General features: G+C 52.0%; 1 protein-coding gene across 3 annotated transcripts in view; it reads right to left on the bottom strand.

Moving 5' to 3' along the window:
* Positions 1-27,279, bottom strand: part of SIPA1L3 (signal induced proliferation associated 1 like 3) — a 234,407-nt gene that overhangs the window by 57,221 nt on the left and 149,907 nt on the right. For all 3 annotated transcript variants that reach the window (XM_072751507.1, XM_072751505.1, XM_072751511.1), the window contains 7 exons: positions 25,984-26,172; positions 24,972-25,146; positions 21,631-21,734; positions 18,569-18,726; positions 13,454-14,030; positions 6,487-6,761; positions 320-571 (listed from right to left, as the gene is read on the bottom strand). In XM_072751507.1, the coding sequence (XP_072607608.1) occupies positions 320-571; positions 6,487-6,761; positions 13,454-14,030; positions 18,569-18,726; positions 21,631-21,734; positions 24,972-25,146; positions 25,984-26,172 (1,730 nt within the window). The remainder of the gene's footprint in view (positions 1-319; positions 572-6,486; positions 6,762-13,453; positions 14,031-18,568; positions 18,727-21,630; positions 21,735-24,971; positions 25,147-25,983; positions 26,173-27,279) is intronic.

The raw sequence follows: 27,279 nt of genomic DNA, 5'->3' as shown, positions 1-27,279 counted from the left end.
ATTCTGTGCTTATTGGTCCCTTGATCTTTCAAAAAAATATATAGTTTTAATCATCCATGGTATGGTGGATGTCCAGCTTCAGACACGGAGCTCTGCAGCTCTGGGCCCTCACACAAGAGGCTCATAATGAAAATGTGAGGGAAGAGAGGGAGGGAGGAAGGGAGGCACAGGGACGAGGAGCAGAGAAGGGGAGGAAAGAGACCTAGGAGAGGAAGAGGCTGGACAAAAGAGCAAGCAGGGAGCAAAGGGCAAAGCATGGAGGCAGAGCAGAGGGAGGCAGAACAGAGGGACGGGGGTGGCAGCCCTTATCAGTCCTTACCTCTTGCTGTGCAGGGGTTGGGGCTCCCGGAAGGGGACCATGGGGGTCTGCTTCGGGGGCCGGCTCAGGGACTGGGCGTGGCCGGGGGTGCCGGGGTTGGCCCACTTGGAGGCTGGTAGAGAGTTGTGGGAGGCAGGCCCGCTCCACTGCCAGGGGGCATTGCTGCGGTAGGGGGGCCGGCTCCCGGGAGGCACGCTCTCTGGCTCCGTCTTGGGCTCCGAGGTATTCATGTCATAGGTCTCCAGCCACCCCCTGGGGAGAAAAACAGCATCACTCAGAAGGGCCCTGATGCACCGGCACACATGCCTGCGGCCCGGGGGAGACCGCTGCCTTGTCACCCGGGCCGGGGTGGCGTGGCCAAATCTGAACCATGGGGGCCTGCTGTAAAGGCCGAGCAGGTGCCCTTTAAATTGGTCTGAAACCGCAGCTCAGAGAAGTCAGTCAGGATAGGGCCCGACACGGAGGCTCTGACCGCTTGGGCCCTCTCCCTCACCTCCTCTCTGCTCCTCACTCTGTCGTCTTCTTCCTCTCCCTTCTCCCTGACCCAGGCCTCAAGTGGACCAGTGTCCCCCATGGAATGGCTCAGCCTCCCTCCACCCCCCACCCCCGCAGCGGTACTCAGGGCAGAAAGGCGGATGCCCTCAGAATCAAAGGATAGTATCCGCCTTGTTCCAAAGAAGCTCAAAGGCAGCTAGAAGAGGAGCAGGTGACCTACTTTGCAGGGTGGTTTAAAAAAAAAAAAAAAAGCCATGAAATCCAGAACCTTGAAATAGATGCAGCAGGGCCTGTGACTCCCCCCAGACCAGGCTGGCACACACCCCGCAGTGTTCCTGGCTCGGGGCGGGGAGAGCCTCGCGCCAGGCTGGCATTCGCCACCGCCTCTGCGGTGCAGCACGGGAGGGGGCCCTGAGTCCAAGGAGGGGGCCGTGCTCAGGAAACCCACCTCCTAGCAGCTGTGGGAGCTGGGCTTGGAGGCGCCCTCAGCCTAGAAGCCCTCATGCCCTCATCAAGCTGATCCTCTGTGGCTCTCCTGAGTCCTCTGGAGTCCAGGGGAACTCTCAGGACTGGCAAAAGATGTGGTGGATTTGTGGCTGGGGGTTTGGGAAGACGTGGCTGCTGAGTCTTCAAAAGGTGACACCTGGGCCCAACACGATGTGCCCTTCAGCAACATTAGGGTCAGAGCTCCTTCTGGCGCTCTCTCTGGGTTGGGAGGTAGCCGTGCCTCCCTTGCACCATATGAGGAATGACAACAACACAAACATCTAGCAGAATCCATAGGTGTGCCAGGCCTAGGCGGAGCTAGACAAGGGTACCATCAGCTTCTACACCCCTTCACCCGGGGAACAGGTCTGTGTGCTCTGTGGGGCTGACCCCACTTCCTGGCTCCAGGTATGAGCATGTCACCCAGGCCTGGCCAATAAGAAACTCTTCCTCCCTCTCAACCCCCTGCCCCTAACACAATGATTGGCACAGGACTGTCATGTGCCCTATGTGGGGCCCATCAGAGATGGTATGGCTTCTGGAACTGTTTCTGTGGGAAAGATCTAGTTCACTGGGGCTGCTGTGCTGGGGAACCCTAAGCTGAAACTGTGAAGAAGGGTGGGTCATCTTTGTCCCACGAAATGGGAGATGGCCTGAGAATGACAGCAATGGAGAAAAGGAGACAGGTGACAAAGATTCCTAATGAGGGTGTTTGAGTCCCTAGAACTGGCCACGTCTCTATCTTGCTCTGTCTCCTAGTTTGTCAGATACGAAAACCAGGAAAGTCTTTTTTTTGCTTCACCAAGTTTGAGTTGGTTCTCGTGTTGGGAATTAAAATCCTGATTACTACAACCACAATTTTGAGAAAAGTAATCTGAGGCACAGAGACGGTAAGTAACCTGTCCAAGGTCACACAGCCAGTAAGAGGCAGAAACTGGATTTAAATATTGTCACTTGACTCCAAAGGCCCCAACTTCAACCACCACGCACAAAGGCCCACTGAAGAGTGGTTTGGGAGCCAGTAAGCAGGTTTCTAGGGTCCCTGACTTCTCTCCCAGTTACTGACAGTGTGGCCTTTGGTCAGGAGCCCTTGGGAGAGAAATATTATCCAGTCATCTTGAAGGCAGCATAAGGTGGTGGAGAGCCAGGGCTTTTGGGCCAGATGGCCAGCTCAGACCCCAGCCTTGCCACGTACAGCCTGTACGGCCTGGGTGAAGGATTTCCTTCCAGAACCTGTTTCCTCACTATAAGACAGTGGTGGCTACAGGCATTCTAGAGCACCAGGAGAAAGTCTGGTGTGTTCCAAGTGCTTAATAAATGGGATTTGGCACTGCTGCCTTCTCCAGCCGATTCTGTGGCCAATTTGCCCGCTGTTCCCACATGCTCAGAGGCTGAGTCCCCCTTCCACCTTCTGAGGTCCAACCACACCCTGCTGGGAGCTCTAGAACAAATTCTTCCCCACTGGTCTGAGAACCAGCAGCACCCACACCACCCCAAGAGCTCCGCAGAGGAATGCAGATCCCTGGGTCTTATCTCAGCCCACTGGAATCAGAATCCTCCTTGAGCTGGGGCCCAGGAATCTGCATTTTACAAGCTGCTGGAGAGGATTTCGACAGAAGAAAAAGTTTGAGAAAGTGGGACAGAATGGCATCCCTGTCCCCTGTCCCCATCCCCTGGTTTCACCCACCAGAAGCCACCATAGCTCCTAGTTTCTTGTATGTTCAAAAATATCCTATGCAGTCATTTCTACGCAGATATCCTATGCAAATATTATTTAAAACAGCAATAAAAAGGTTCCCCAAGCCTGTGTGAGCATCCAAGGTCACGATGATCATCTCATCAGGCTGTGAGACATCAGGCTCCCAGCTTCTTGGCCCAGCTCAGCCGTGGCCAGCAGTGCAGGGCTCACTCAAGAACCCCTGCCTTACGGCCTGGGAGTGTGCAGATGATCCACTCTACTATTCAGTGTCCCAAGAGTCTGGGGTCCACTCACACTGTGCAGAGCCTGGCTGGTGGTGGGGAGAGTGCCTCTGCCCATCCCCGTGTGGTCTCCCCTCAGGGCTTTTGACGTTTGAGCCAAGGGGCCAGGGCTGCAGCAAGAGGCTGGAGACCCCAGAGCTGGGGTGATCAGCTCTGCAAATTAGGTCAGCGGGACATCCCTGCATTTGAAGAACCAACAAAAGCCATGCAAGTCCCCACCTACACCTGCCCCTGCAAATGGGGGATCCTATTTCAGTGGCTGCCCTGCCCAGGGGGTAGGATGATGGGCAGGGAACAGGGCTCATTTGTCTGCTCATACCCACCCTGGCCTGGTCTCCCCAAAGTCTCCCCAAAGCTGGGGAAGGGAGCCTGCACACTTTTGATTCAGTTGGGTCCCTACCTGCAGGCCCAGGAACGTCTTTGTGGCCTTCGGTGTACAGAGAATTGTCCGGCAGGCAGACTGGCTTATCCTGTGCACACGCGTGGGTGTGTACAGGGCAAGGGGGGGTCTGCTGGGGAGCTGCCTGTGGAGTTACTTCGGCTTGACTTGCCTCTGCAGAGCCTGGAGCGGGTGTGGCCTGGGCTGTGGCTCCGTAAGAGGGCTGAGGGAAGGAGATGCCTGGGGCCTGACTGGAGTCCCAGGGGGAGACTAGGGAGGTGGGTGAGGGGTGGCCAAGCCCGTGGCTGCAGGGTTTTGGTGTGCCCAGAACTGCCCCCTACCAAGCTCGAAGCAAACACAACTGGGCATGCCCGCAGCCCTCCTCGGCTTTCTGGGGCGGCACAGGAGCGCGCAGCGGGGAGCCTGGGTGGGGGTGCAACTGCCACTCAGTAGCTGCACATGTCTGCACAGGCGACGGGTCGACTCTGGGCCTCAGTTTTTCATTTGCCAAGTGAGGGTCACACCAGCCTGGTGAGGTCACCTCCTCTCAGCCTTCCCCTTAGCTCACTCAGCTCCAGACCCTCTTTGCGGTCTGGCAACAAGACGAGGGTCTTGTCCTCATGTTTGTGATGGCCACTCCCTCGCTGCAAGGCCCTTCTTCTGGGTCCTTCTCACCTTCGGGCCTTCCCTGATCACCTTGTCCAAAGTTGGGCTATGCTCTTGACTCCTGTCGCATCCAGGATCTCACAGCTGGTGTCTCCAGGGTGCCCCCTAAGGCCAAGTGCTGTTTTATGCGCTTTACCAAGCTTTTCTCCAACCTCACCTCACAACCATCTTTGGGACAAGGATCTATTACTGTCCTTGTCTAACAGATGAGGAAACTGAGGCACAGGGTATGAGGCCACTAGCCCAGGGCCAGTTACTATGAGGAAGGGCTAAGATTCAAACCCAGGTAATCTCACTGCAGAGCCTGCCTTCCCACGATGCTCCATTGCCTCCCTCTTTTGCAATGTGAAATCATCTTATTCCCTTGTTTTCTGTTTGCCTCCCCTGCTCCGGTCAGCAGCTCCACGAGGGCCAAGGCCTGGTTATCCTTTGTGCAGCTCTGTTTCCAGCACCTGGGATGTAGTGCTTCTCTCTCTGTCTCTGTCTCCGGTCACCTCTGGAGGTTGCTAGGGCGCCAACTCATTATTCTAAAAGCTGCATTCACCCTGCCCTCCCCATATCGTAAATTATACCTCAGAGTAACTGAATAGTTACTGAAACAACGTTCTTTTTAAAAGAACTTCAGCCAATAAACGAAGAAGGAATGATGGAATTGAGAACATTCCTTGCTACTCCGTGACCCATGATGACATAACCGATTCAGACAATAATGACACATGGCTGTTGGGCGGACTGTGTAGGATGACGGGTCAGGCACCATCATGTGACCCCCTCTGGCTGCCCTCAGGATCACTCATGGAGGGCAACCAGACACGTGGGGCCTCGTGACAGACATACACCTGGGAAGTGTCATTACCAGATTTAACCAGAATTGGATCAAGCTTCTGCGTCAAACTCTGGTGTACTGGAAATTCATGGGCTGGAGGAACAGGGTAAAGGACACCAGAGGGATGCAAGCAGCTAAATGCAGCAAGGGGGAAACTCCAAAGGACAAGTGACCTGGTTTCTTCCCAAAATAAATTCCAAGGGGAAAAAAAAAAGGCGGGGAGGTGAAACTTAAAAATTAAAAGAGCCTGAAGAGACCCATCAACCAAGTACAACAGAAGCAGCATGATTAACAAAACAATTCTTTTTAAAAAAGATCTGACACAAGAGAAAGGTAAACAGATGGGTAGGTGATACTGACTTACTGGTAAAAAATTTAAGTACAGTCATAATCTTCTAAATTTTCTTACTGAGTAGAGATACATTTTAAGCAGTGGGACTGCTTCAAATCTGAGGGAGGGAGGGAGGTACGGAGCTTGAAAAAAAAAAAAAAAAACCTGGCTGCATCTTGATGTTTTTAAAATGGGGCTCGGTATACTTTTGATATATTTCAAGTTTTCCTGTAAAAAAACAAAACAAACTCTCCGTTGTCTTCCCACTGTATGTGGAATAAAACCCACGCCTGGCACTGTGTCCAGAAGCTCCCCTGGAGGTTGCCCCACCTCTCCCCGCTGTTCTGGGCACTCCGGTCTCTGTGCTGCATGGATGGAAGTGCCACACACACTCACACTTCGGAGAGGCTGTCCAGACTCTGTCTGGGACCCCCTGGCCCAGACAAGACCATGTGGCTGTCTCCGCACAGTAGCCTTCCCTGACCTGTAGGCAGCTCTCCCACCATGCTGCAGCCCTGTTTCTATCCTTTTTCTTCTTAAACCTTATTACTGCCTGGTCCAGCATTCTATCTATTTAGTTACTGCCTGTCCCTCCCTCTAGAACACAAACTCCAAGGGAGCAGGCACTCCATTTGATCACCGCTCTATCCCCAGCACTTCGAATGGAGCTCGCACCTAGTAGAGGCGCAATAAATAGATGCTGAAGAAAAGAACCAGTGCAGTGTGCCCTCGGGGCAAGTCACTTTCAAAGCTGTGTGCATCATCTAGAAAATGGGACTAACGAGGGTGTCCACCTCATGGGGCTGTTGCAGATGTTATATGGGACAGAGTGCATTTGAAGAGCTTCAGCCGTAAGGGGCACGCAGCATGTGTTCGTATATGTTGACTCTCGCCCTCTCACCATTAGCACTGTTCCTGCTGAGAAAGGGCCTCGGGTGACAGCACTCTGGAAGCTGCTAACCCCCTCTCCCCTGGCTCCCACCTTACAGGGCAGAGGCCCTTACCTCCGGGGTGTGCCGTCGTCGAAAGGCGGGATGATGACCACCTTGACGGTGACAGAGGTGCGCAGGAGGTCGATCATCTGATCGTGGGTCAGCGTGACCACAGCCACCTTGCAAATCTCCACCAGTCGGCTGCCTTGCCGGAGGCCGGCCTGCCAGGCAAACCCGTAGTCCTCCACCTCGGCCACTGTCCCATCGTACTTCACGTGGAAGCCCAGCTGCCCAAGCCCGTTCCGCCGCAGGGTCATGTCCACCGTCTCCCAGCCATTGGTCATGACCTGTAGGCAACAGACAGTATCTAGCCTCAGAAGAAGCTGTTTGGGGCCAGCTCTGGACGACCCCTGCACAGATTCCCTCCTTCGGGGCCTACAACTTTGCTGACCCCCATCCCTCCCAGATGACACGAGGATACAGAAACATGAACACCCATCTAATCCCAGCCTGGGCTCCTGACTTCTGAAGAAGAAATGTGGATATGTAACCATGTGGCTTATTAGCTTGCAGAGACCATGAGAGTCATGAGCCATGTTCTCCAAATGCTCCTGGCCTCCCTCTTTCCCCAGCTGTTGGGGGAATTATACTTCTTGGCTTCCTGTGGGTGGGCTCTGGGACGTGTTTTGGTCAACGAGTTGTGAGTGGAAATGTCATGTCATCTAGGCTGGGGCATTTAATTGCTGGTGCCAGACCCTCCATAGGCCTTTTCCCTCTGCTACATCTCCTGGGATCCCAGAGTGAAAACAATGTGGAACAGAGACTCTTGCTAAGATGGACATGTAGTGTGGGCAACAGCTAAATTTTTGTTGTTTTAAGCCACTAATATTTTATCCTGACCCGATGACTCTAAGCAAAGTAGGCTGGAGAAGCAGCAGACCAGAGATCCTGGGATCCTTTCTGGTTGGGGCCTCGTGCCACACTTTTTACTTCACGACCTCATTCATAGCAGCGCAGCCCCCTCCCCGATCTCCTCCTCAAACTGACCTCCAACCTGGAGCTGCCTAGACCACACAAGGCCTTGATTACAACTCACTCCCTGCTTCACCTGTGAATGAAGTGAGTGTCACCACAATCGAGTAGTATTCTAGAAAGGATGACCTGCCGAAGAGAACCCCGGTCCCTCAGTGTGTCCTGAGGAATTCCCTCCTCTTCTTGGGAGAAAAAGATTCACTTAACAAGCCACAGCTACAGCTATTAAACAAGTGACATCGAGATCGGTCTGTGCTCTCGGAAAACTGCATTAAGGAAAGAGGATGTGTAATAATAGTTCAAATTGCTGATGGGAAACCCATTTCCTGGCTAGAAATTATGCTGCCTGATGTACCTATCACAGCGGGGGCTTTCACACTTCCCTGATCACTACGCACAATGAGGAATTTTTAAGTTCCAAACCACCTTGTGCATTCACACGTCCATTTGCACACACATGTTCCTTGCAATCCAAACCAATTACATTGCTAAGCGTAGGTCACCAGAAATGAGAGTGTGGGTGGGAAAGCACTCACCTGAAGAGGTAACCACATCTGGTTTCGATGGCCAGAATCTGGACAGTGGGGGCAGGACCGGAGCACTGCTCCACAGCACAGTACTCATTCTTGCTCACCCAGAGGGACTGTGATACTTTGTATTCTTTCCTAACCTGTCCTCGAAAATTCCTGATGGAGACCCAACAATTGATTTCATAGCCCAGCTTGTTCACAGGACAATGAAAAATTACTGTTACTTCTTTATGTATGATAATGACAAAACAGTTGTTTTTTGAACAGTCTATGTGTTGTCGAGATAAATATTGAAACGTGTACAGATGAAATGATAGGATGTCCAGGATTTGTTTCAAAATAATCAGGGGGAAGGGAAAGGAGAGTAGGAAGAAACAAGGCTGGCCCCAGGCTGGCTGACAGCTGGGGGAATGGGTGACGGCCTAGGAGTTCCCTAGGTTGAGTCCTTCTACTCTTATGTCTGTCTGACATCTTCCATAATTAACAAGTTTAAACAATTGGTAGGAAAGGAAAGCCTCGTGGTTAGTGCATCGAAAGGGGAACCTGTGGTTGGTTCCATCCTAGCCCACTCCTTCTGCTTTGGGAGTCCGAATTCTTCCCCCTGAAGAATATATAGCCTTCTGAGGCTAGATACTGCCTGTTGCAGTATATGCACCCTCATATCCAAAGAATCTGGCTGGATGACAGAGAAACGTCCTGTGTGTCTGCACCCATGACCCATGAGGCCACACCGGCCCCAGGGGGCACGGGGAGGGCCCAACTGTCCCCGGGGGCTGCAGCGGGCCTGCTGGCTGCCTCCATTCTGTTCTTCCCTTCCTGCTTTCTGTAATAAAGCCTCCCGTGGGACAGCAGACTTGGACGGACATGCAGCCACCTGGTGGAGGCCCGATTTCTCGGCTTCTCTCACAGCTGGGTGTGCACATAGGACTTGGTTGTGGCCAAAAATAGGAGAAGTGCTGGCACTTCTACTTTGTGTTCTTCCAAATAAAATTGCTTGCCCTCCTCACTCACACTTTCCTCACTCACACTTTCTCCTGTCCCACCGACAGTGGATATGGAGCTATACCAACCAATATGGAAGGAAAAGGAGGTGCCACAAGATGGAAGGGACAGGAGTCCCTGAGTCATTCCTGCCACTGTGACCAGCCTGGGCATCAGCTACAAGAGAAATAAACCCCACTTCCTTTCAGCTACCGGATTTCTCAGCAGCCCAGTCTGTAACTACCCACTAGAGCTGCTCTGGACCATTCTGGATATGGAAGGGAGAGCTGGCTGGGGAGCTGTGTGGCTGCTCTGTCTCTTAAATGTCCTGCAACTTCTGTCCCCTGTGCTTTTCTAACAAACCAAAGGAAGCCCCACCTAAAGAACAGAAGCATTCCTGCTGTTTACAAGGTTCTAGAAAGGCCCCTGGCATAGGGAACACTGTAGGAGACCAAACGTGTTATCAGTTCAGAGGACCCTGTGCCCTGCCACGCGGCCCCACTGCCCCAGGCCCCCTTTTAAAGTTAATTTTCCTGGGGACTGATTGTTGTGTGCCAGGCACTGAGTAAGCCCTTCATATGCCTAAACTCGCCAGTATCTCACTTGGGAGGCAGGTACAATTAATCTGCTTATCTTTTTTTTTTTTTTTAATTATTTTTTTTAAAATTTTTATTTATTTACGATAGGCACACAGTGAGAGAGAGAGAGGCAGAGACACAGGCAGAGGGAGAAGCAGGCTCCATGCACCGGGAGCCCGACATGGGATTCGATCCCGGGTCTCCAGGATCGCGCCCTGGGCCAAAGGCAGGTGATAAACCACTGCGCCACCCAGGGGTCCATAATCTGCTTATCTTACAGGTATAAGACCATTACAGACCTCATTAAAAAAAAAAAAAAAGATTTTATTTATTTGAGAGCAAGAGAGAGGGAGAGAGAATGAGCAGTAGGGAGAGTGAGGAGGAGAGGGAGACACAGACTCCCTGCTGAGCAGGGAGCCCGATGCAGGACTCCATCCCAGGGCCCTGGGATCATGACCTGAGCCAAAGGCAGATGATGCTTAACCGACTGAGCCACTCAGGAGCCCCTAGACCTGATTTTTTTAACTCTTGTTTTTAGCCTCCATGCTGTATTCTCTGCTGCTCCCCTTGTTTCTTCCCCCTCGTTCTGCACCTAGATGACTCTGACTTCTTGCTTTTATCTCGTTTTAAAAGTCGCTTCCTCAGGGAGCCCCCGGGCCCAGATTTACAAGCTGGGGTACTTGGGTTGTGTAAATGAGAAGTAAGCTGGTGGAACCATGGCCAAAAGGTATACTTGTGCCCCATGTAAAGGGAGCACCGATCGTCCTGATTCAGGGGACCACTGCCCTGTGCAAACATGCTCAGTATGTCCAGAGCCCCCAGGAGAGCCCCCAGAAAGCTACACTCACATGAAACCTTCTGAATGTCAATCTTTGGTAACTAACGTGCTGGTTACATATCCTGGGGCTGCATCCGACCTGTGGGTTTGAGACCTCTTCCCTTGATAGGTTCCCCAGGCGTCCTCAACACTCCCTCTTTAACCTCTCAGCACTTGTAACTCTGTTCGATTTCTGCCTCAGATGGGAGCTCCGGGAAGGCGGCCGAGGCCCATTATGGTCACTGCTGTGTCCCAGCACTGCCTGGCTCAGAGACAAGCACATAATAATAGTCGCTGACTTAAGAAACAAAGGATGTCTGGATCCCAGCTCTGCTGGGGAGGGCGGGGACTCCTTCCCCTGGAAGACTCTGTGAAGCAGACAGACTTGCTGTCATGAGTCGTTTACGACGGGCTTGTCCCTTCACAGAAGATGGCTTACATCATCACTTCCTGGCCACCTGGTTCCTCAGTGGGCTTTGGGGCGCTGAGATTGTGAGGCGGGCTGTACAACACTGCACTGACAGTAGGCTCGGGGGTGGGCGTGGGACGGAGTGGCACAGAGAGGACGTGGGTAAAACGTGTAACCTGGCACGGTGCCTGGCATGGTCACTGCCCAAGAAAAGCGAGCTGCTGTCAGGATTTTGGGAGGAAGAATTATGTTTAAGAACCCAGGCACTCAAACTCTCTCTGGGTCCCAGATTCCTCATCTGTGAAGGGATGAGGAATGGTATCTCCCTCACTGAGCTCTTGCAAGGAAAGAATGCAAAATCGTGCAGGGTGCTGGGCAGGCAGGGTCTGATAGCCCTCCGTAAATGTTCACTTGTGCTATTACTACAGGGCGGTATGCACCTGGGCGTTCAGTACCAGTTCACCGAGTGCGTGCTGCATGCCAGCCTCAGTGCTGAGGACAGAGCGGTGAGCAACAAATACATGAACACACTTCATATGGTGTAAGTGCTATGGAGAAAATTAAAGCAGGGTAAGTGGGTGGAATATGCTCAAGGCCACGTTGCGGGGGGTTGCAATTTTACATAATGAGGCCTCCCTGACAAGGTGACATGTGACTAGAAGAGAGAAGGAAGTGAGCCACAGTGGCATCAGAAAAAGTGCTCCAGCGAGAGGGCACAGGTAGTGCAAAGGCCCTGAGGTTGGATGCCTGTCTAGCATACTCGGGAAGCAGCAGAGGTCTGTGTCCCCAGAGCAGAGGGAGTGACAGGGAGCCAGATCACACAGGGTCTCACAAGCTACTGCAGGGACTCTGGCTTTCACCTAGAGTGGGCAGAGGGTTCTGAGCAGAGCAGCAATGGGACCAGATCCCCAAGACTGCCTTACTGAGGACAGACCAGAGGGAAGTCAGGGTGGAGGCAACAGGGACCAGCGAGGAGGTGACTGCAGAGTCCAGGAGCAGCTGGGGAGCCTGTGGGAGGGGAGAAGAAGAGGGAATCTGCCCACCAGAGGTGGTGCTGCCATGCCAGAGGGGATGTGGATGTGAGAGGAGGAGCACAGCCAGGCTGAGGCCAAGGCTTCTGACCTCAACGAATAGAGCAGCGGACCTGCCCTTTACCAAGACAGGAAGATTCTGTGGGGCGGGGGGGAAAAGCCAGGAGTTTGCTCTTGGGCATGTTGTTTGAGAGCCTTAGAAACACCCGGGAGAAGATGCCGAGTGAGCAGTCAGCTCCCAGTCTCGAGTTTGGGCACAGATGGGTTTCAGAATCAGGAAAACCTGGATTCAGACCCCAGTCTGCCACCTGCTGTCTGCATGACCTTCTGTGAGTGCCTATACCTCTCAGAGCCTCAATCTCATCCTGTCAAGTGGGGGTAAGAACAGTGCCTACGCTCTGTGGGGAGGATGACTGTGGGTTCTCACATGCATGCTGCTTATTAGCACAGTCAGGGTTCAATTAAACCCATTCAACTAACCAACTAATCGGTATTTATTGAACACCTACCATGCAGCAGCCCTGATCCTTGCAGAGGACATAAGCAGGTGAACAAAATACACTGAGGCCCTGGTTCTCAGATCTCACATCCATGGCACTACCTAAGGCTGAGCATGAATTGTGGGGTCAGGGAAGCTGAGAGCAGGGCTTCATCAACTCGACCTGAAATCAATGAGAGCGTGCCAAGACCCAGAAAGGAGAACGCGCTGGCATCTGGAGGTCACAGCCCATGGAGTCAGGCAGGCTTGTCTGGAAAGCATAACTCATCTAATTCTTGAAGCTTTCCCCTGACATATGGTAATTTTTGCTCCCATTTTTCAGATGGGGAAATTGAGTCACATGGCAGTTAAGAACTTGGCTTTAAGTCACAGAGCTGGCCGGTGGCAATGCCAGGACTTGAAGCCAGGCGTTCTAACTCTGACTCTAGAACCTGTGTCTGTGTTGTGCTTCCTTCCCTATTTCACATGCATGACTTGTCATTTTGTGAAACCCACTGGGGGCGCATCACCCACTACAGCATTCCTTCTCATGGAGCTTACACGTGGCCTGAGTACTTCTCAGCACGTTTCAGGCCACCATCGATTAAACCATCATCCAACTTGAAACCAGTCTGCTACTCTTGGTTTGGCCAATAGTCTGAGCCTGGGCTGTCTACCAGGAGTTTATGGTAAGAACTTATCCAGACTGTGAATCTCTGTCTTTTAAAAGAGGAAGTTAAACCACTCACATTTATTGTGATTATTAATGTGGAATTATTCTTCCTATATAACTGTTTTCTTACCGTGCTTTCTTATATTCCCCCTACTGTTTATGCCCTATCCTTTAAAGGCCTGGAAGTTCTTCATTCTATTTTAATCTTCCAGGAAGTACCCTTACATTTCAAACATAAGCGTAAACTTGTATTTTCTAGCAACATCTAGAGTGAATAAAGCTAGTGTCTTCCAAAGGCGATGGCTCGGAGAGCTTTGGATCCCTGGCTCAAACTGTTCCCAGAAAGAACCCAGGGGCATGGCCCATGAGACCCCCTTGTGTGTAAGTGGCAATTCTGACTCTCTTGGGACCAATTAGTGTCCTGGCCTGACTGACAGCTGGGGGTAGGGGTGTTCCTTAAGGCCTTCACCAAACCCCAGAAGTGTTGCATTGCTAAGCGCTCTCCCTTACCTTCAGTCTCTGGACGATTTCCCTTATGTCCTCCACAGAGCCCTCTGTGGCCTGCAGGAAGATATGGTCCCCTCGTCCATAGAAGATTTTGAGCGTTGAGGAATCTGGGGTCCAGCCAATGACATCCCCACAGTAGCAGTTGAATACCACCTCCTTGGTACGCAGGTCCAGGAGCACCACAAACTCGTTGGAAATCCCCAGGATGCAGTCGATTTCTACCCCCTGGGCATAGTCCTGAGCCGCCACCCTCCAGGCAATGGCCCCTGCACTGTGCTGCTCAGCGCCTGCCCGTGCTTTTGTCTTCTCCTTTTTCTTGGAGGTCAGGGAGATGAGGTTAAATTTGCCAGTGGAGTCAATGGGTGTGTTGGAGACACAGTTTTCAGCCAGGTCCTTGAGGTACTCCTGACGGGTCCTGGTGGCCATGGTGTGGAATTTGTCGGACTTGTGCGCAGCGTTCTCGGCATTAATCACCTTGGCCAGCAAGAAGTCTCTGAAGACATCAGATTTGCGGAATGTGGTTCCACTGGGGATGGGGGGACCGAAAGGAGGAGCATCTTTGGATCGGGTCACAGCCATACTGAGGAGGGAGAAATAGATGGTAGAAAGAAGAGCACTTGAGATTCCCTTTAGGAAGAAAATATGTGATCAGAAACAGGACTTTGCTTTTTAAGAGAGGAAATCTACTTCTAACTAGTAAGTTGCTGGCTAACTGGACTGGAAACGAGACAGTCTAAGGGCAGATACATGTATTTTTATTTCCTAGACAATAGATATTAGGATACCCGCTGATGTTCCAAGAATAATTCTCCTAGCATTGTTCCATTTCAGTTACCCTTGTTTTACACACATACAAACTATGTGGTAGATTACAGTTCCGCAAAAATTCACTCCTCCCTCTCCAACTTTGAGGGTGGGTATATCTCTACCCTACTGATCCTGGTCACGTGACCCGATTTAGCCAATGGCTTTTAAGCAAGGCATGGAATGCAGTGGGCTTGCCTCCTGTGCTCCTGCCATCTCCCTGAGATGAACATGCCACGGGGGTCCCAGAAGGATGAGCGACACCTGGAGCAGACCTAGAGCCAAGGCCAGCCAGACCTCAGGTGACCTGCAGATGTGTGGGCCAGAGAGAAATATTAGCGTCTGTGAGCCACTGAGTTTTGGGGTGGTTTGTTAAACAGCATTAGTATGGGAACACCTGACTGATATGGTTATTTATGTGATTTACTTTTCTCACACATCTGTGTAACATTACTTAATATACCGTGTAAATCATCTCTACACAGATAATTTTGAAAATCCATTGTAATGAGAAGTTAGTAGAGACCCTTCTAACTCCCGCTTTGACCAAGGTGCTCTTATGACAGAAATGATTAGAAACCGAGTGAGAAGGTAAAAAGGAAATGATCTAAAACGTGTTCTGCCAAACTAGTGGACCCCCTCACCCCTATGCAAACTTCTTCTCATGGAGAGAGAAGCCTATGGGAAGAACATCTCTGGAGAGAGCTGGCGGTGAGCTCCATCATGTCTGTGCCCACCGCTGCCGGGACTGGGCACTGCCCAGGTGATCCTGTAGCCGGGAGGAACCTGGGGTCACTGGGTCCCCTGACTGGGAGATCAGGAGCGAGGGCTGGGAGGTCGTCTGCAGAGCCCAGAGGGCTGCGGTCAGCTGTGTTCATGGTCTCAGTGACATTTCCCTGTCTCCCCCTGCCTCCCAGTGCTCCAACCCTGGACAGGTCAGACACCAGCAGTTAGCAGCAGCCAAGGTGCAACGTGGAGGAACAGAGGAGGTGAGCAGGCTCCCCGACCACTGAGGCTTCCAAGCAGAAGCAGCCCTGAGCTGGGAGGTGGGAGATCTGCTGAGAACTCAAATCTGGAGGTTCGATGAGCATCTCAGAGGTGTCGTTCCAATGACCAAATCGAGTCGAGACTCAGCAGCTGTAGGGCAGCTGATTTCTGAAGCTGGAGAGAAGCTATGGCACCTCCCAGAGTCACCACCCAGAAGCAGGGGAACTTGACTCTCACCGGAAGATGTTTAAAGGGGTGCCTGAGAGCTGCTGGTCTCTGGATGCCTCACTGGTTCCTTAACCCAGGCATACCTGAGAGGAGCCTGTTCCTTCATTCTCAGTTAAAACCCAAGGGGGGCATCTGCTTCTTGAGCGTCCATCATGGACACAAGTGTAGCAATGAGTGACAACCAGACTGATGGCCTACAAACATCACTGCTGCCCCAGGAAGAAAGGACTGGAAGGGACCAGAGTGCAGGCAGGAGATCGTCAAGGGAGCTCCTGCACAACCCGGGGAGTCAGGTCAGATCCCTCGTTTGCCATGTCCACTGTTCACTATCCAGCGACCCTTCTCCAGTTCTGGAATGCCATCCGGGCAGATGCCACCCAGAGCTTAGCTGATGCCCCAGCACCAGCATAGGTATTCACTACTGATTAAAATAATGACTTAAAGTTGAATGGATCAAGAAAAAACACATTTCTACCAATGTACAGGTTTTCTGTAGGTTTGACAGAAGAAGGCATTTCCCAGTGGTGCGGTTCTTTGAGGCCACACAAACCAGCCAAGTTTTCTTCTGTGCAAAACTGAGTGGGTGTGGCCTTGCTGGGGGGTGGGGGGTATGGATGAGATGACTTTCTAATTCACAGTGCGTCCACACTGTACTTTACAGATGTGAACAGCTTTGCAGCTTCTCCAGTCAGCACTTAGCTGCTTAAAGTGACAGATTCTGGTTTTTCCCACGTTGTCCCGATTCATGATTTTAAGAATCATGAAATCACAAGCTGCTGAAGGTTTTTGGACAAGCAGAACAGCTGGTCCCTTACTTCCCAGCAGGCGGGACTGGGTTGTCATGGCCCACAGGCTGCAGGGACACTGGTGTGCCACTCAGAAATGGCACCCCTGAAACCGGGAAGGACAGCACCTCATTACACAACCAGGAGATGGTGTGACGTCAGGTCACCTGGTCACTGTAGCTCAGTCGGTATGTCCAGAATACTCACGGTGATTCATTCAACAACTATTTTCCTCAGTGCCCGTGATGTTTGGGCCAGGCATCTGTCTGGCCAGCAAAAATGTCTTCAGGGTCCACTATACAACAAGGCCCAGGCCACGACAGATGCACAAAGGGGAACTTGACATGGGGTTGCTTTCAAGGAAGGCCAGGGCCATGCCAAGAAGTCGTTTTTACAGCATGACAAGTGCTCTGATGGAGGTATGTTTGGGGACATAGGGGTGAGGGTGGGGGGGTTGGGGGTGGGACAGGGTGTGGTCTGTCCAGGGAGCAGTTGCCTGTGGGGAAGGAGAGGGAGTGGAGGGGTGCTGCTTTCGTTGTATCTTTAACATTTTCTTTCTTTAAAAATAAAGAAGAGAGCTGAAGCAAATGTGGCAAAATGTTAACATCTGTTAAATCGGGTGGTAGGCACATGGGTGTCTGTTATATTATTTTCTGTGCTTTTCAGAATGTTTAGAATATTGCATAATAAAAATACTTTAAATTGTAAAAAACAAGAAGGGTTTAGGGGTGCCTGGGTGGTGCAGTCTACTGAATGGCCAACTCTTGATTTTCGGCTCAGGTCATGATCTCAGGGTCTTGAGACTGAGTCCTGCATTGGGCTCTGAGCTCAGTAGGGAGTCCGCCTGAGATGCTCTCATCTTCCCCAGGGCAGCTACACACATACCCTTTGATCCAGCAACCCCAGTTTTAGGAATTTCCCCAGCTATATACTTGGACGCATGTGCGATGAGACCATAAACAAGATTATTCACTGCAGGAGGGCGTGGAACAGTGGGTGACTAGGAACAACCCAAACGCCCACTGGTGGGGAAAGATTCCCATGCATCCATACACTGGAATGTTATGTGGTCATAAGAAACGAAAAAGTACGTTTTGTACTGCTTTGGAGAGATCTTAAGGACTGGTGAGCGAAAAAACACAGGATGTAGAACAGCGTGTGTGACATGCTCCATTTGTATTAAAAATGGGGAAAAGAATACTTACAAGTAGCTGCCTGTGTATGTATAAAATATCAGGACATCCGTGCAAGAAACTGCTAATAGGGCAACTGGGTGTGGGTGGGTGGGAGACTGTGACTTTTTTTTTTTACTTTTTTAATTTACTTTTTGTATCTTTTGAATTTTAAACCTTTTTCAAAAAATGGAAAATAGTGCTCCTGAGCCTATTCCCCAGGGTCTCTGGTGCTGTTCTAGGGACAAGGGCTGCCCTTGGTCTGGGCCTAGGTCAGCAATCGGCTCTACCCTCCCCCCCACCCCCCGCCCCAGAGAGCTTTCCATTTGGTCTTTGGCTGCTGGCCACTCTCCAGGGTGAGAGTCGGCACTCAGGGAAGATGCTGAATGGGTCTAAGGCCTATGCTACCTATTATCTGTGAACTGTAACCTTAGCTCTATCTCCAGGGTGGCGCGTGTGCACATGCACGTGTGTGTGTGCTTGTGTGTTTGCCCTGCTCCATCCTTCCATCTTCTGATTCTCCTCAGGGCCGTTACTCCTGGGCCTCAGCCCCTGTGCCTGCCACCCAGACATGTCAGTGGTTTTGCTCTATGATGGGCAACTCACCCCCCTAACCAGGTCAATGAGCCTCAATTCTGGAGCTTCTCTTCCTGGGAGAGCAAAGCTCTGTTTGCTAGATTTGTAGCTGGGAGGATGTTAAGCTTAGAGCTGCCAGCAAATGAAGCCACCGACAGGAAAGTGGAGCAGATCCAGCTATGCCTGAACCTGTCACCTGGGAGAGCCGAAAGATACAAATGCCCTTCCGTCTTAAGCCGGATTGAGGAGGGATTTTTGTCACTAGCAACCCACAGATTCCAGGCAAATGCAAATCCCTGACGGTCTCCTTATCCAAGCTGGGGTGACATGCCCTTTTCTGACTGAGGACCGCTCTCTCAGGAGGTGTGGGAACAAGAGGACAGAGCTCCCTGGAGGCACACGCAAGCCTCAGGGGAGGCAGCCCACCAGGCCGGCTGCCGTCTGCTGGCTGGCTCCCTGCATGCTGCCTGGAGGCTGGAAATCAGCTGCCATGGCTTCCTGTGAGGGCAGGGGTGGGGGCCATCCCCGGGCTGCTCCCTGGAGCACATCTCCCTGGAGATGCATACCTGTAGCAGACATTATCAGTGCAGGGGTTGTGGGCTCGGACGATGATGAAGACGTGCTGAAAGTGTGAACGGATGTTCTTGGGGGTGAAAGGCAGCGCCCCAGGCTCCTGGAAGATGATCGTCACAATGTCGTTTCCTATGTGCCTCTTCCTTAGTAGCTGGTAAACAGAAACGGGGGAGAGAAGGGCAGCATAGGTTGGCTTGAGGGCCTTGCCTGGACCCTCACTGCAGCCTCCCCACCCCTCCCCCTCTCCCCATCTGGTCCCCACAGGCAGCCAGGGGGAGCTGTGGACCTGGGCTGGATCATCTCTCCCCGCTCAGAGGACCTGGCCTGCTGGGCTGGATCATGTCTCTCCCTGCTCAGAGCCCGGTGATGGCTCCACCTCACTCAGGGTAAGAAAGAGTCCCTACATGGCCCAGGGGGTCCCACGCCATCTGCACTCCTCCCCATAGCTCCTCCCACGCTCCCCCTCGCTCACTCTATTCCCGCCATGCTGGCCTCCTGCTGCTGCTCAAACGTGCCAGAAACACTTCCTCCCGCAGGGACCCACACGGCTCCCTCTTTCAGGTCTTTCTTTGCTGAAACACCTCCCTCCCACGGAGGCCTCAACTGACTGCCGGATCCCCACAACATCCCCTATACTCTCCTGCTCACGCAATGATTATCGACACTCAGCACGTGGTGGCTTTTCCCTCTTCCTCTCGTTTCTGGTCTATTCCTTCTCACTAACACGGCAGCTCCATGAAGACGGGGGTTTTGTCTGTTTTGTTTGCTGCCTATGGCTGTGTCCTTAGTGCCAAGGAAAGTGCTTGGCACATGGTAGGTGCTCAGCAAACATCTATGAAGGTGGGCCCAGGACTGGCAGACTTCGACTTGCTTATGGCCTTGCTCACGGGCACTGCAGCAGATCAGCAGACCAGACAGTGATTGCGCTGGCAGGGCTGATCCCAGGCCGCCACCCCCACCCTGCACACCTGGGTTGCAAAGGTTGCGGCAGCTGTGGCTTTGGATTGGCCCACAGGAGCCCGGTTCTCTCCCCTCTGCCTGTCACAGTCTCTGACTAAGATACTGTTATCTCTGCAGGCGATGATGTACTCATGGTGTTTCACTGATTTGCTGACATTACTGCGTTCACACAAGGTGAGCCTCTGTGACTGTCACTGGCAGGGATCCATGCTGGGAATGTCAAGTCCGCAGATGGGAATCCCATGTAGCTCGACACCAAGCGGCCCAGAACATGGAATCCAGGCACACTTACACTTAGCATGACTCACACTACTGAACTACTTTATGTGTGTGTTAAACTCATTAAATTGCTAAAGTACCCATTTATTGTGGCCAGCCTGGGTTAGGCATCTTACCACTAGGTCTTTTTTTTTTTTTTTTTTTTTTTTTAAGATTTTATTTATTTATTCATGAGAGAGAGAGAGAGGGGCAGAGACACAGGCAGAGAGAGAAGCAGGCTCCATGCAGGGAGCCCGACATGGGACTCCATCCCGTCAAGACCCATCACAACTTGATCCTGGGTCTCCAAGATCAGGCCCTGGGCTGAAGGCGGCGCTAAACCGCTGAGTCACCCAGGCTGCCCACCACCAGGTCTTCAAGTGGCAAGCTCATCTCATCACAACAACCCAGTGAGGCATGAACTCATCCTACCCCTTTACTGATGAGAATACTCAGGGTCGCAGTGGTCACACAGTCATCGGAAGAAAGAGCCAGGATTTGAACTCATTTCTGCTTGACTCTCCAACCCTGGTTTTCCCCATGTACCACACACCCAGCACTAGGGACTGGTTCCTGTGCTCGTCCTGGGAGTTGGGCCCTGCCTTGTGCTCTGGTTGCCTGCCTGAGTACAGGGACCTTTCCCAAGACACGGGGTGCCATCATTCTGCCCATTTTACAGATGAGGGATCCTGAGGTTCAAGCAGCTAGCATGTGGCAAAGAAAGAACTCAAGCTCAGGACTAACCCTGAGACCAATGTTCTTACAGAACGCTATCAGGTTAAGGTTAACCTCACAAGATCACTCAGATCTGACCATTTTTGTTCTATAAAATCTACACTATCATCTGTACCAATGGAAGAAATATGCATTTCCTAAACCATAAGTCTGTGAGATTTGTGTTCTTCAGAAACTAGGAAAAGTTGTTTTCAAGGCAGAGTCTGCATGGCATGTTCAGGAGCGGAGCCTCATGAAGCAGGCATTAGCTATTCCTGCCCAACTAGTACCTTCTCCTTCTTCTGGCAGCCATGTCCATCCTCTTTGGGAAAGCACCTCCCTCATCCCTATTGATGTTTCAAGTTGAGCTGACCCCACTCACCCACCCTAGAGGTGGGCACTTGCTTCAGGCTTGGCCACTCAGCCCATTCCATCCCTGCCCTGGGCCCAGGGACTGGCAAGTGAATGGTCCAACAAGATTTAGCCCCAAAACGTTTCTGGGATACTAGGGAGGCACAGCTCTCTCTCCCCTGGAGTGGCTCTGCTGCTGGGATGTGAGCAGAGGGCTGCTAGGGGGCATCTTTGCCACTACTTGGGAAGATCTGTGAATAAGGCCACTATGAAGAAAAAGCAGGGGTAAGAAATGAAAAGGGTTCCTAACATTGTTTGAGCCCCTGGATCCAGCCATACCTAAAGCCAACCCTGTCCTGGCATTTGAGAGTTACACAACCCAGTAAAAGTCAGTTTTTGCTTATGCCAGTTTGCTTTGTGTTTCTGTTACTTCTGATCGAAATAAGCTGATCATTCTTCTTTTTCATAGAATTCCTGATGACTCAAGACACTGTTGAGTTGGGGTAGCTAGAGGCAAGTGGGATGGCCAAGGAACGGCTAGAAAAAAAAACTGGTATCAAACGACACTTGACCTAGCCTCCATCCCCCAGGTGATGTGACTGTGGTGCAGAGGGTCTCCAAGGCCACAGCACCCCAACCGTCATCATCTGCTGCACGGGACGGCAGCAGGAGAGCCAATGCCCTCTAGACAGCCAGCTAACAGCCAAAAGGAGGGGGAATTATTTGGGGTTCAGTTGTGCCTCAACTGGAAATCATGTGGGGCCCCACTCACCTGCTGCCTGTTGTTGGGGGTGTACGGGAGCAGGGTGGAGACATGGAACATGATCTCGTAGTCCTGGTATGTCGTGTAGAGGGAGTGGGTGCCCGTGGAGTCAGCTGCAACAGAAACACCAGTTAGCACCACGTTTCCCAAACCTCTGGGTTTGTGCCACATCCCACATGCCATCTGTGTTAAGTTTTTAGCTTGATGTTTGCACTTAACTTCACTCTTTAAAATTAAATAAATTTAGGTAAAAGGGAAACCTTATGTTATACACCCAACACACTGGTAAAAATTTAAAAGTTGACCGTACCGAGGGTTGGGAGGATGAAAACGGCTGAGTCCTTTTATGTGGCTGGTTAGGTGTGTAAATTGGTACAACAACTTTGGAAAACTTCTTAGTAATATCTGGTGAGCCTGAAGAGCGGCTTAACTAATGACCCAGCACTTTGGCTCCCAGCATCACAACCTAGAGAAATCGCATACGTGTGCTCTGGGATATGGGTAACAAGTGCTTTCAAATGTCAGTCAAAAAGATGAATAAACAAGCTGGTATGCTCATACTGTGGAAAAGTACAAAACCACAAAATGAGCCGTAGTCAGCACGCGGGTGAATCCCACATATATAACGTTGAATGAAAGATGCCAGACACAAAAGGAGCACATACTGTACAATTCCATTCACAGTATGTTCAAAAACAAGCAAAACAAACTCTATTTAGAGATGCATATGTAGGTAGCAAAACTATGAATGATAATCCCGAGAGTCAGGATCCTGGTTACCTCTACTGGGAGGGGGTTATGACCAGGGAGCCCATCTGATTATCAGCTTTGTGTTAACAAGACGGGAAACTGAGCAGGGAGGGAATGACTTACCCAAGGCCACAGTGGAGTCTGGACTGGGACTCAGGCTGTCTGACTCCACAGTGTTTTATTAACAGGACCCGGTGCTGCTCTTACAAGTTTCACAGTCTTCTTAGGATACAGATCTAATCCCTAAACTTGAGCCTAAAAGGCCCTGCAGGGTGGGTCCTGCCTTCCTTCCTCACTTCATGTTCTACATTAATTCCCTGGATGACAGCCCTCAGACCTCAGGGCTTTTGCACATGCTGTTCCTTTCTCTCAGACCTCAGGGCTTTTGTACATGCTGTTCCTTTCTCCTAGAATGCTTTGCCTGTGCCCTTGTTGCCTTCTATTCCACCTCAGCCCTCTCAGGCCACATGCAACGTTCTCAAGGAGCCCTTCCATACTCAGACATAAGATCAGGTTCCCCAGTCATGCTCCTATCATTTTGGATTGCTCCTTCCTGCCCAGGGAGGAAGGCTGGGAAGTTTGTGTCAAGGCAGGAGTGAACCCATAAGCCATGCTGCAAGGAACTCTGGGACGTCACATTCAGCCCAGGAAGCTCATTCGTTGGCCCTTTGGGGCATTCAGGTCCACCAAGCTTTATGCTGGGGAGACAGTGGAAGAACAGACTGAAGAATCCCCATTCCTGTGGCCTCACATTGTGGGGAGAAGCTGTGACAGGTGAGAGCACTGAAGACACAGCTGGCTGGTGCCAGAGGCAGGCCTGGAGCCAGGGGGCATCCAGATGGCCTCGAGTCGGGGCATCCCAGTCTGGTAGCTGGGGACACTGGCCAGGAGCACTGTGCTCTTAGGGTTCTCTGAGGAAAATCCACTTGCCACAGAAGCCACATGGCAGCAGCCGATGTTCCCTAGACTGCTAATTCTCTGTAGCGCTGTGCGGGCATCTGATCCTCACAGCAGCTCTGGAAGGGGACACAATTACAGCTGTCACTTTGTGCAGGATGCTGAGCCCTGAGGAGCCAGCCTCTGTCTGAGAAGGGGGATAGTTAGTCTCCTGTTCTTTTTCCTGTGTGTGCTGCTCCTTCAGCGGTGAAGGAATCAGCAACACAACCACAATACTAACGCTCACGCCTGCTGTGGGCTTCCCCCGAGCCAGATGCGGAGTGGGTGCGGGCAGCCCTAGGAGGCTGGAAAGGTCCACGTTCCAGCACAGAGCGAGCGCTCAGTACGTCGGGTTCAACACTGGGCTCCTGAAATAAGCCAACTATCAGCTTCACCTGACAGATGAGGAAGCTGAGGCAGAGGGAGGCAAGGCCAGTGGCCCAGGATCCCTACACCAGCAACGGCACAATGATTGTATTCATCCTATGGCCTCCCTCAACAGACGACAGCCACAGGCACCTGTGGACACTTCAGTCATCTCTCTAGACTTGTCTCTTAACCTGGGCTCCCTCTTCCAGATGAGGAAACTGAGGCTTAGCGAGGCCAGGGGAAGAGCCAGTGATCAGGCCAGGGCCCCACCACTGGGTGTTCCGACTCTGCTTGAGCAACTAATCCAACAACGGTCCTCCTCCAGGGACAGTGGGCAGTCAGCCTTCTCCCCAGGGCGCTGTGATGGGAGTTCACAACATCGCTCTTCCATCTCCCCCAAACTGCCACGGAACACTTTAATCCACACACTACATATATATGTGTGTGTGTATGTGGAAATGCTAGGACGATCACGTTGTACCTCGCATCTGTCTTAAGAAACAGACCACCACCAATACTCCATGACGATGCATCGTTTTCCAGTTAGACCCAGCCTCTCCCCAGGGGCAACCTACTGGGGACGCCTGCTCTGTCACTGCCTTGCTTCCCTTTAGAGTTTTTTTTTTAAGATTTTATTTATTTATTCATCAGAGAGAGAGAGAGAGAGAGGAAGAGGGAGAGGGAGAGACACAGGGAGAGGGAGAAGGAGGCTCTACACGGAGCCCGATGTGGGACTCGATCTCGGGTCTCCAAGATCAGGCCCTGGGCTGAAGGCGGCGCTAAACCGCTGAGCCACCTGGGCTGCCCCCCTTTAGAGTTTTACTGTGGGAGAGCAACCCCACCCCCCCGACAACACACCAGTGAGTGTGCTTTAAAAATAACTGTTGTGTAAAAGGCATCATTCAACACCTGTTCTTGTGAGGCCCGCTCTCTACACTCAACATCAAGCATGTGGCCCTGGTCCAGGCTGATGCCTGTGGCTCCAGGTGTCATTGTCACTGCCACGCAGCACCCTGTTGCACAAAATACCATGACCCTGCCCACGCACGTGGGGCACCATGCAGGCACCAGTGGGTATGAGTATTCAGGACACCTCTTAGTACACATGTGCATGAGCTCTCAGAGCACGTGTCTCAGAGTGTGACTGCTGACTCACACAGTAGGTGCACCTTCAGACCATAGAATATGCCATAGCGTCTTCCTGAGCGGTCACACTATCGGCATCCCTGTCCTCGGCCTGCTACCACCAGGCCACCTAACCGGCATCCCGTGAGGAGGGCCCCGTGGCCACTTACTCTTGACATCCAGCTGGGCAGCGTACTTGGTGAAGCCCTTCAGGCAGACCTTCTCCCCAATCAGGGACAGGAACTCCTCAAAGGCGGGGCCAGCTTCCTCGTTGTTGTACATCTCCTCCTCCGAGCTCTGGCCGGCCTTGCAGTAGAGGATGCCCACTTTGTGCTTCCGGCATAGCTGCAGGGGCGACAGGGTGCTGTGAGGCAAGCTGCAGGGGTGGCGGAGGGAGCGGGACAGAGGGGCTCTCAGGAGCGGCGCCTGGGAGCTGTCACTGGGGCCACACAGGATTGCAGCTCTGCAGCCAGGGAGGAAGGAAAAGGGTGCATGGGGCGGGGAGCACAGCCCGGTTGTCCCCCTCCCTCCTTCCCGTTCCACAGAGGCACAACGAGGGGTCCATGCAGCTGGCTCTGTGCTCTCCACAGAGGGCTGGGCCTCTCTTGAGAATGAGACAATGTGGTCTTGGCAGGCTGCCCACAGTAGGTGGACCGGAACTGGCTAAGATTCTGCAAAAACAAATTCTCACGGGCTCGGGGCTCAGTACAGTTGGCACTGTTTTTAGGGGGTGGGCCCCCAATTCCCATGTTTGTTGCTCATTCTCCTGGTCACTGGTGACCGGACCCTAGACAGACACCTGACCCAAGTGTGGGCCTGAGAGTTAGCTAGCTGGGGTCTGCGCGGGGCTGTCGTTCTCACAGAAACTCTGGGAGCTGTGGGAGGACAGAGAAGCAGAGGGAACCAACGTGCAGAGAGGGAGAGGCAGGCAAAACCCAGTGGCTATCTCATCCCTAGACCATTTTTCTCCTGACCCAGTCATATTCCTGCTCTTGGCACCCTTGCAATTTGGTAATAGATCCCTCCTTTCACTTAAACCAGCTTAGGTGGGTTTCTACTCTGAAAAAGAAACAAAGACCAAGACAGAAGGAGGTAGCAGGATGGGGTTGCAGGCTAGCATCCCGGTGCCATCCCCCCCCCCCCCCCCCCCCCCCCCCCGCCGGATGCTGGCCCCCTGCTCACCCCTTGCTCGTCGAGCTTCAGCAGCTGCTCGGTCACCTTGGGAGTGTTGAGAGCCAGCCGCAGGCAGTGGATGTTGAGCTCGGGGATGACGTACTCCAGGGCATCCTTCAGGGGCAGGCCCCGGCCTGTCCCGTGCTTCGTGGCAGTGGGTGTGGCGTCCTCCAGGATGGAGCCCCGCAGGGTGATGAGCTGTTGGAGGGAAAGAAGGGAAGGTGAAAAGGCTCTCAGGACCCAGGACGGGATCAGAGCCCATGACGGTGTCCAATGCTCCAAGCAACCTGTGCGATGGTCAGCAGCTCGGGCCCCAGGGCCAGCCCTGGGTTTGGACCAGGACTTGTACTTGCTGCCTCCCCCTTGTGTGATCTTGAGCAAGTGCCTCCAAACTTCTGGGCCTCAGTTTCTCTTTTGTGGAATGAATACAGTGACGGTATCACAGCCCGAAGGGTGCTGGAAGGACTAAGCTGATGAGATTTTGAGACAATGAAGCAGACCTTTGTCCATTCAACAACTACCAACTGAGTGCCCCTGAAGCACAGCGCTGTTCTAGGTGTGTGAACAGGACTTGCCCAGCTGGCATTTACGTGGGGAGACAGGTTTTGTCAGGTAGTAAGAAGAATAACAAATAAAACAGCTTCCAGAAGGTGAGCACTCAACGAACACTCTGCCTTCATTACCGTATGTATGAAAATATACTAGCACACACACACACAAGCTTCTCAATGCCACTCAGGTGATTCTGATATGTAGCCAAGACTGAAAACCTTGAGTCAAACCAATTACGGCCATCTCATTCCTCTTTCCCAGATGGTGTTTTCCAAGTTTCTCCAATAGCTGGTCACGTGACTAGGTCCAGGTAATGAAATGTGAGGCCAATTCAGCTTGGGAAGGACCTCTGGGCACATCTGCCTCCCTTAGGTTAAAGGAAAGCCCCTTTCCACCTGCCCATTTCTTCTTGTTAAGGACACTGGTATGAGAATGAGGTGCTTGGAGCTGTGGCAGCCATCTTGTAATCATGAGGAAAGAGACAACAAGAAAACCACAGAGAAGTCAATTTCTGCAGTTGCCTACCTCCAGGCTTCTCGTTGGAGAATTAAAACCACCTTCTATTTGTTTTAGCTATGATTAGTCAGGTTTCCAGACAAAGCAGTTTCCAACTGACAGAACTTTATAACAAAGTCACATTTGTGAAGGTGCAGTTGACTATGCTATCTTCCAGGTACAAGAGTAATTACCTAGTTAAGTATATAGGTCTGTTCAGGGGAGGTTTTATCATCTCTATTTTACAGATAAGAAAAC

This window comes from Vulpes vulpes, chromosome 1 (assembly GCF_048418805.1).
Source record: "Vulpes vulpes isolate BD-2025 chromosome 1, VulVul3, whole genome shotgun sequence".
In the NCBI taxonomy this organism is placed as follows: domain Eukaryota; kingdom Metazoa; phylum Chordata; class Mammalia; order Carnivora; family Canidae; genus Vulpes; species Vulpes vulpes.
Note: the sequence above shows the minus strand (reverse complement) of the source record. Positions and strands in the feature narration are given on the sequence as shown.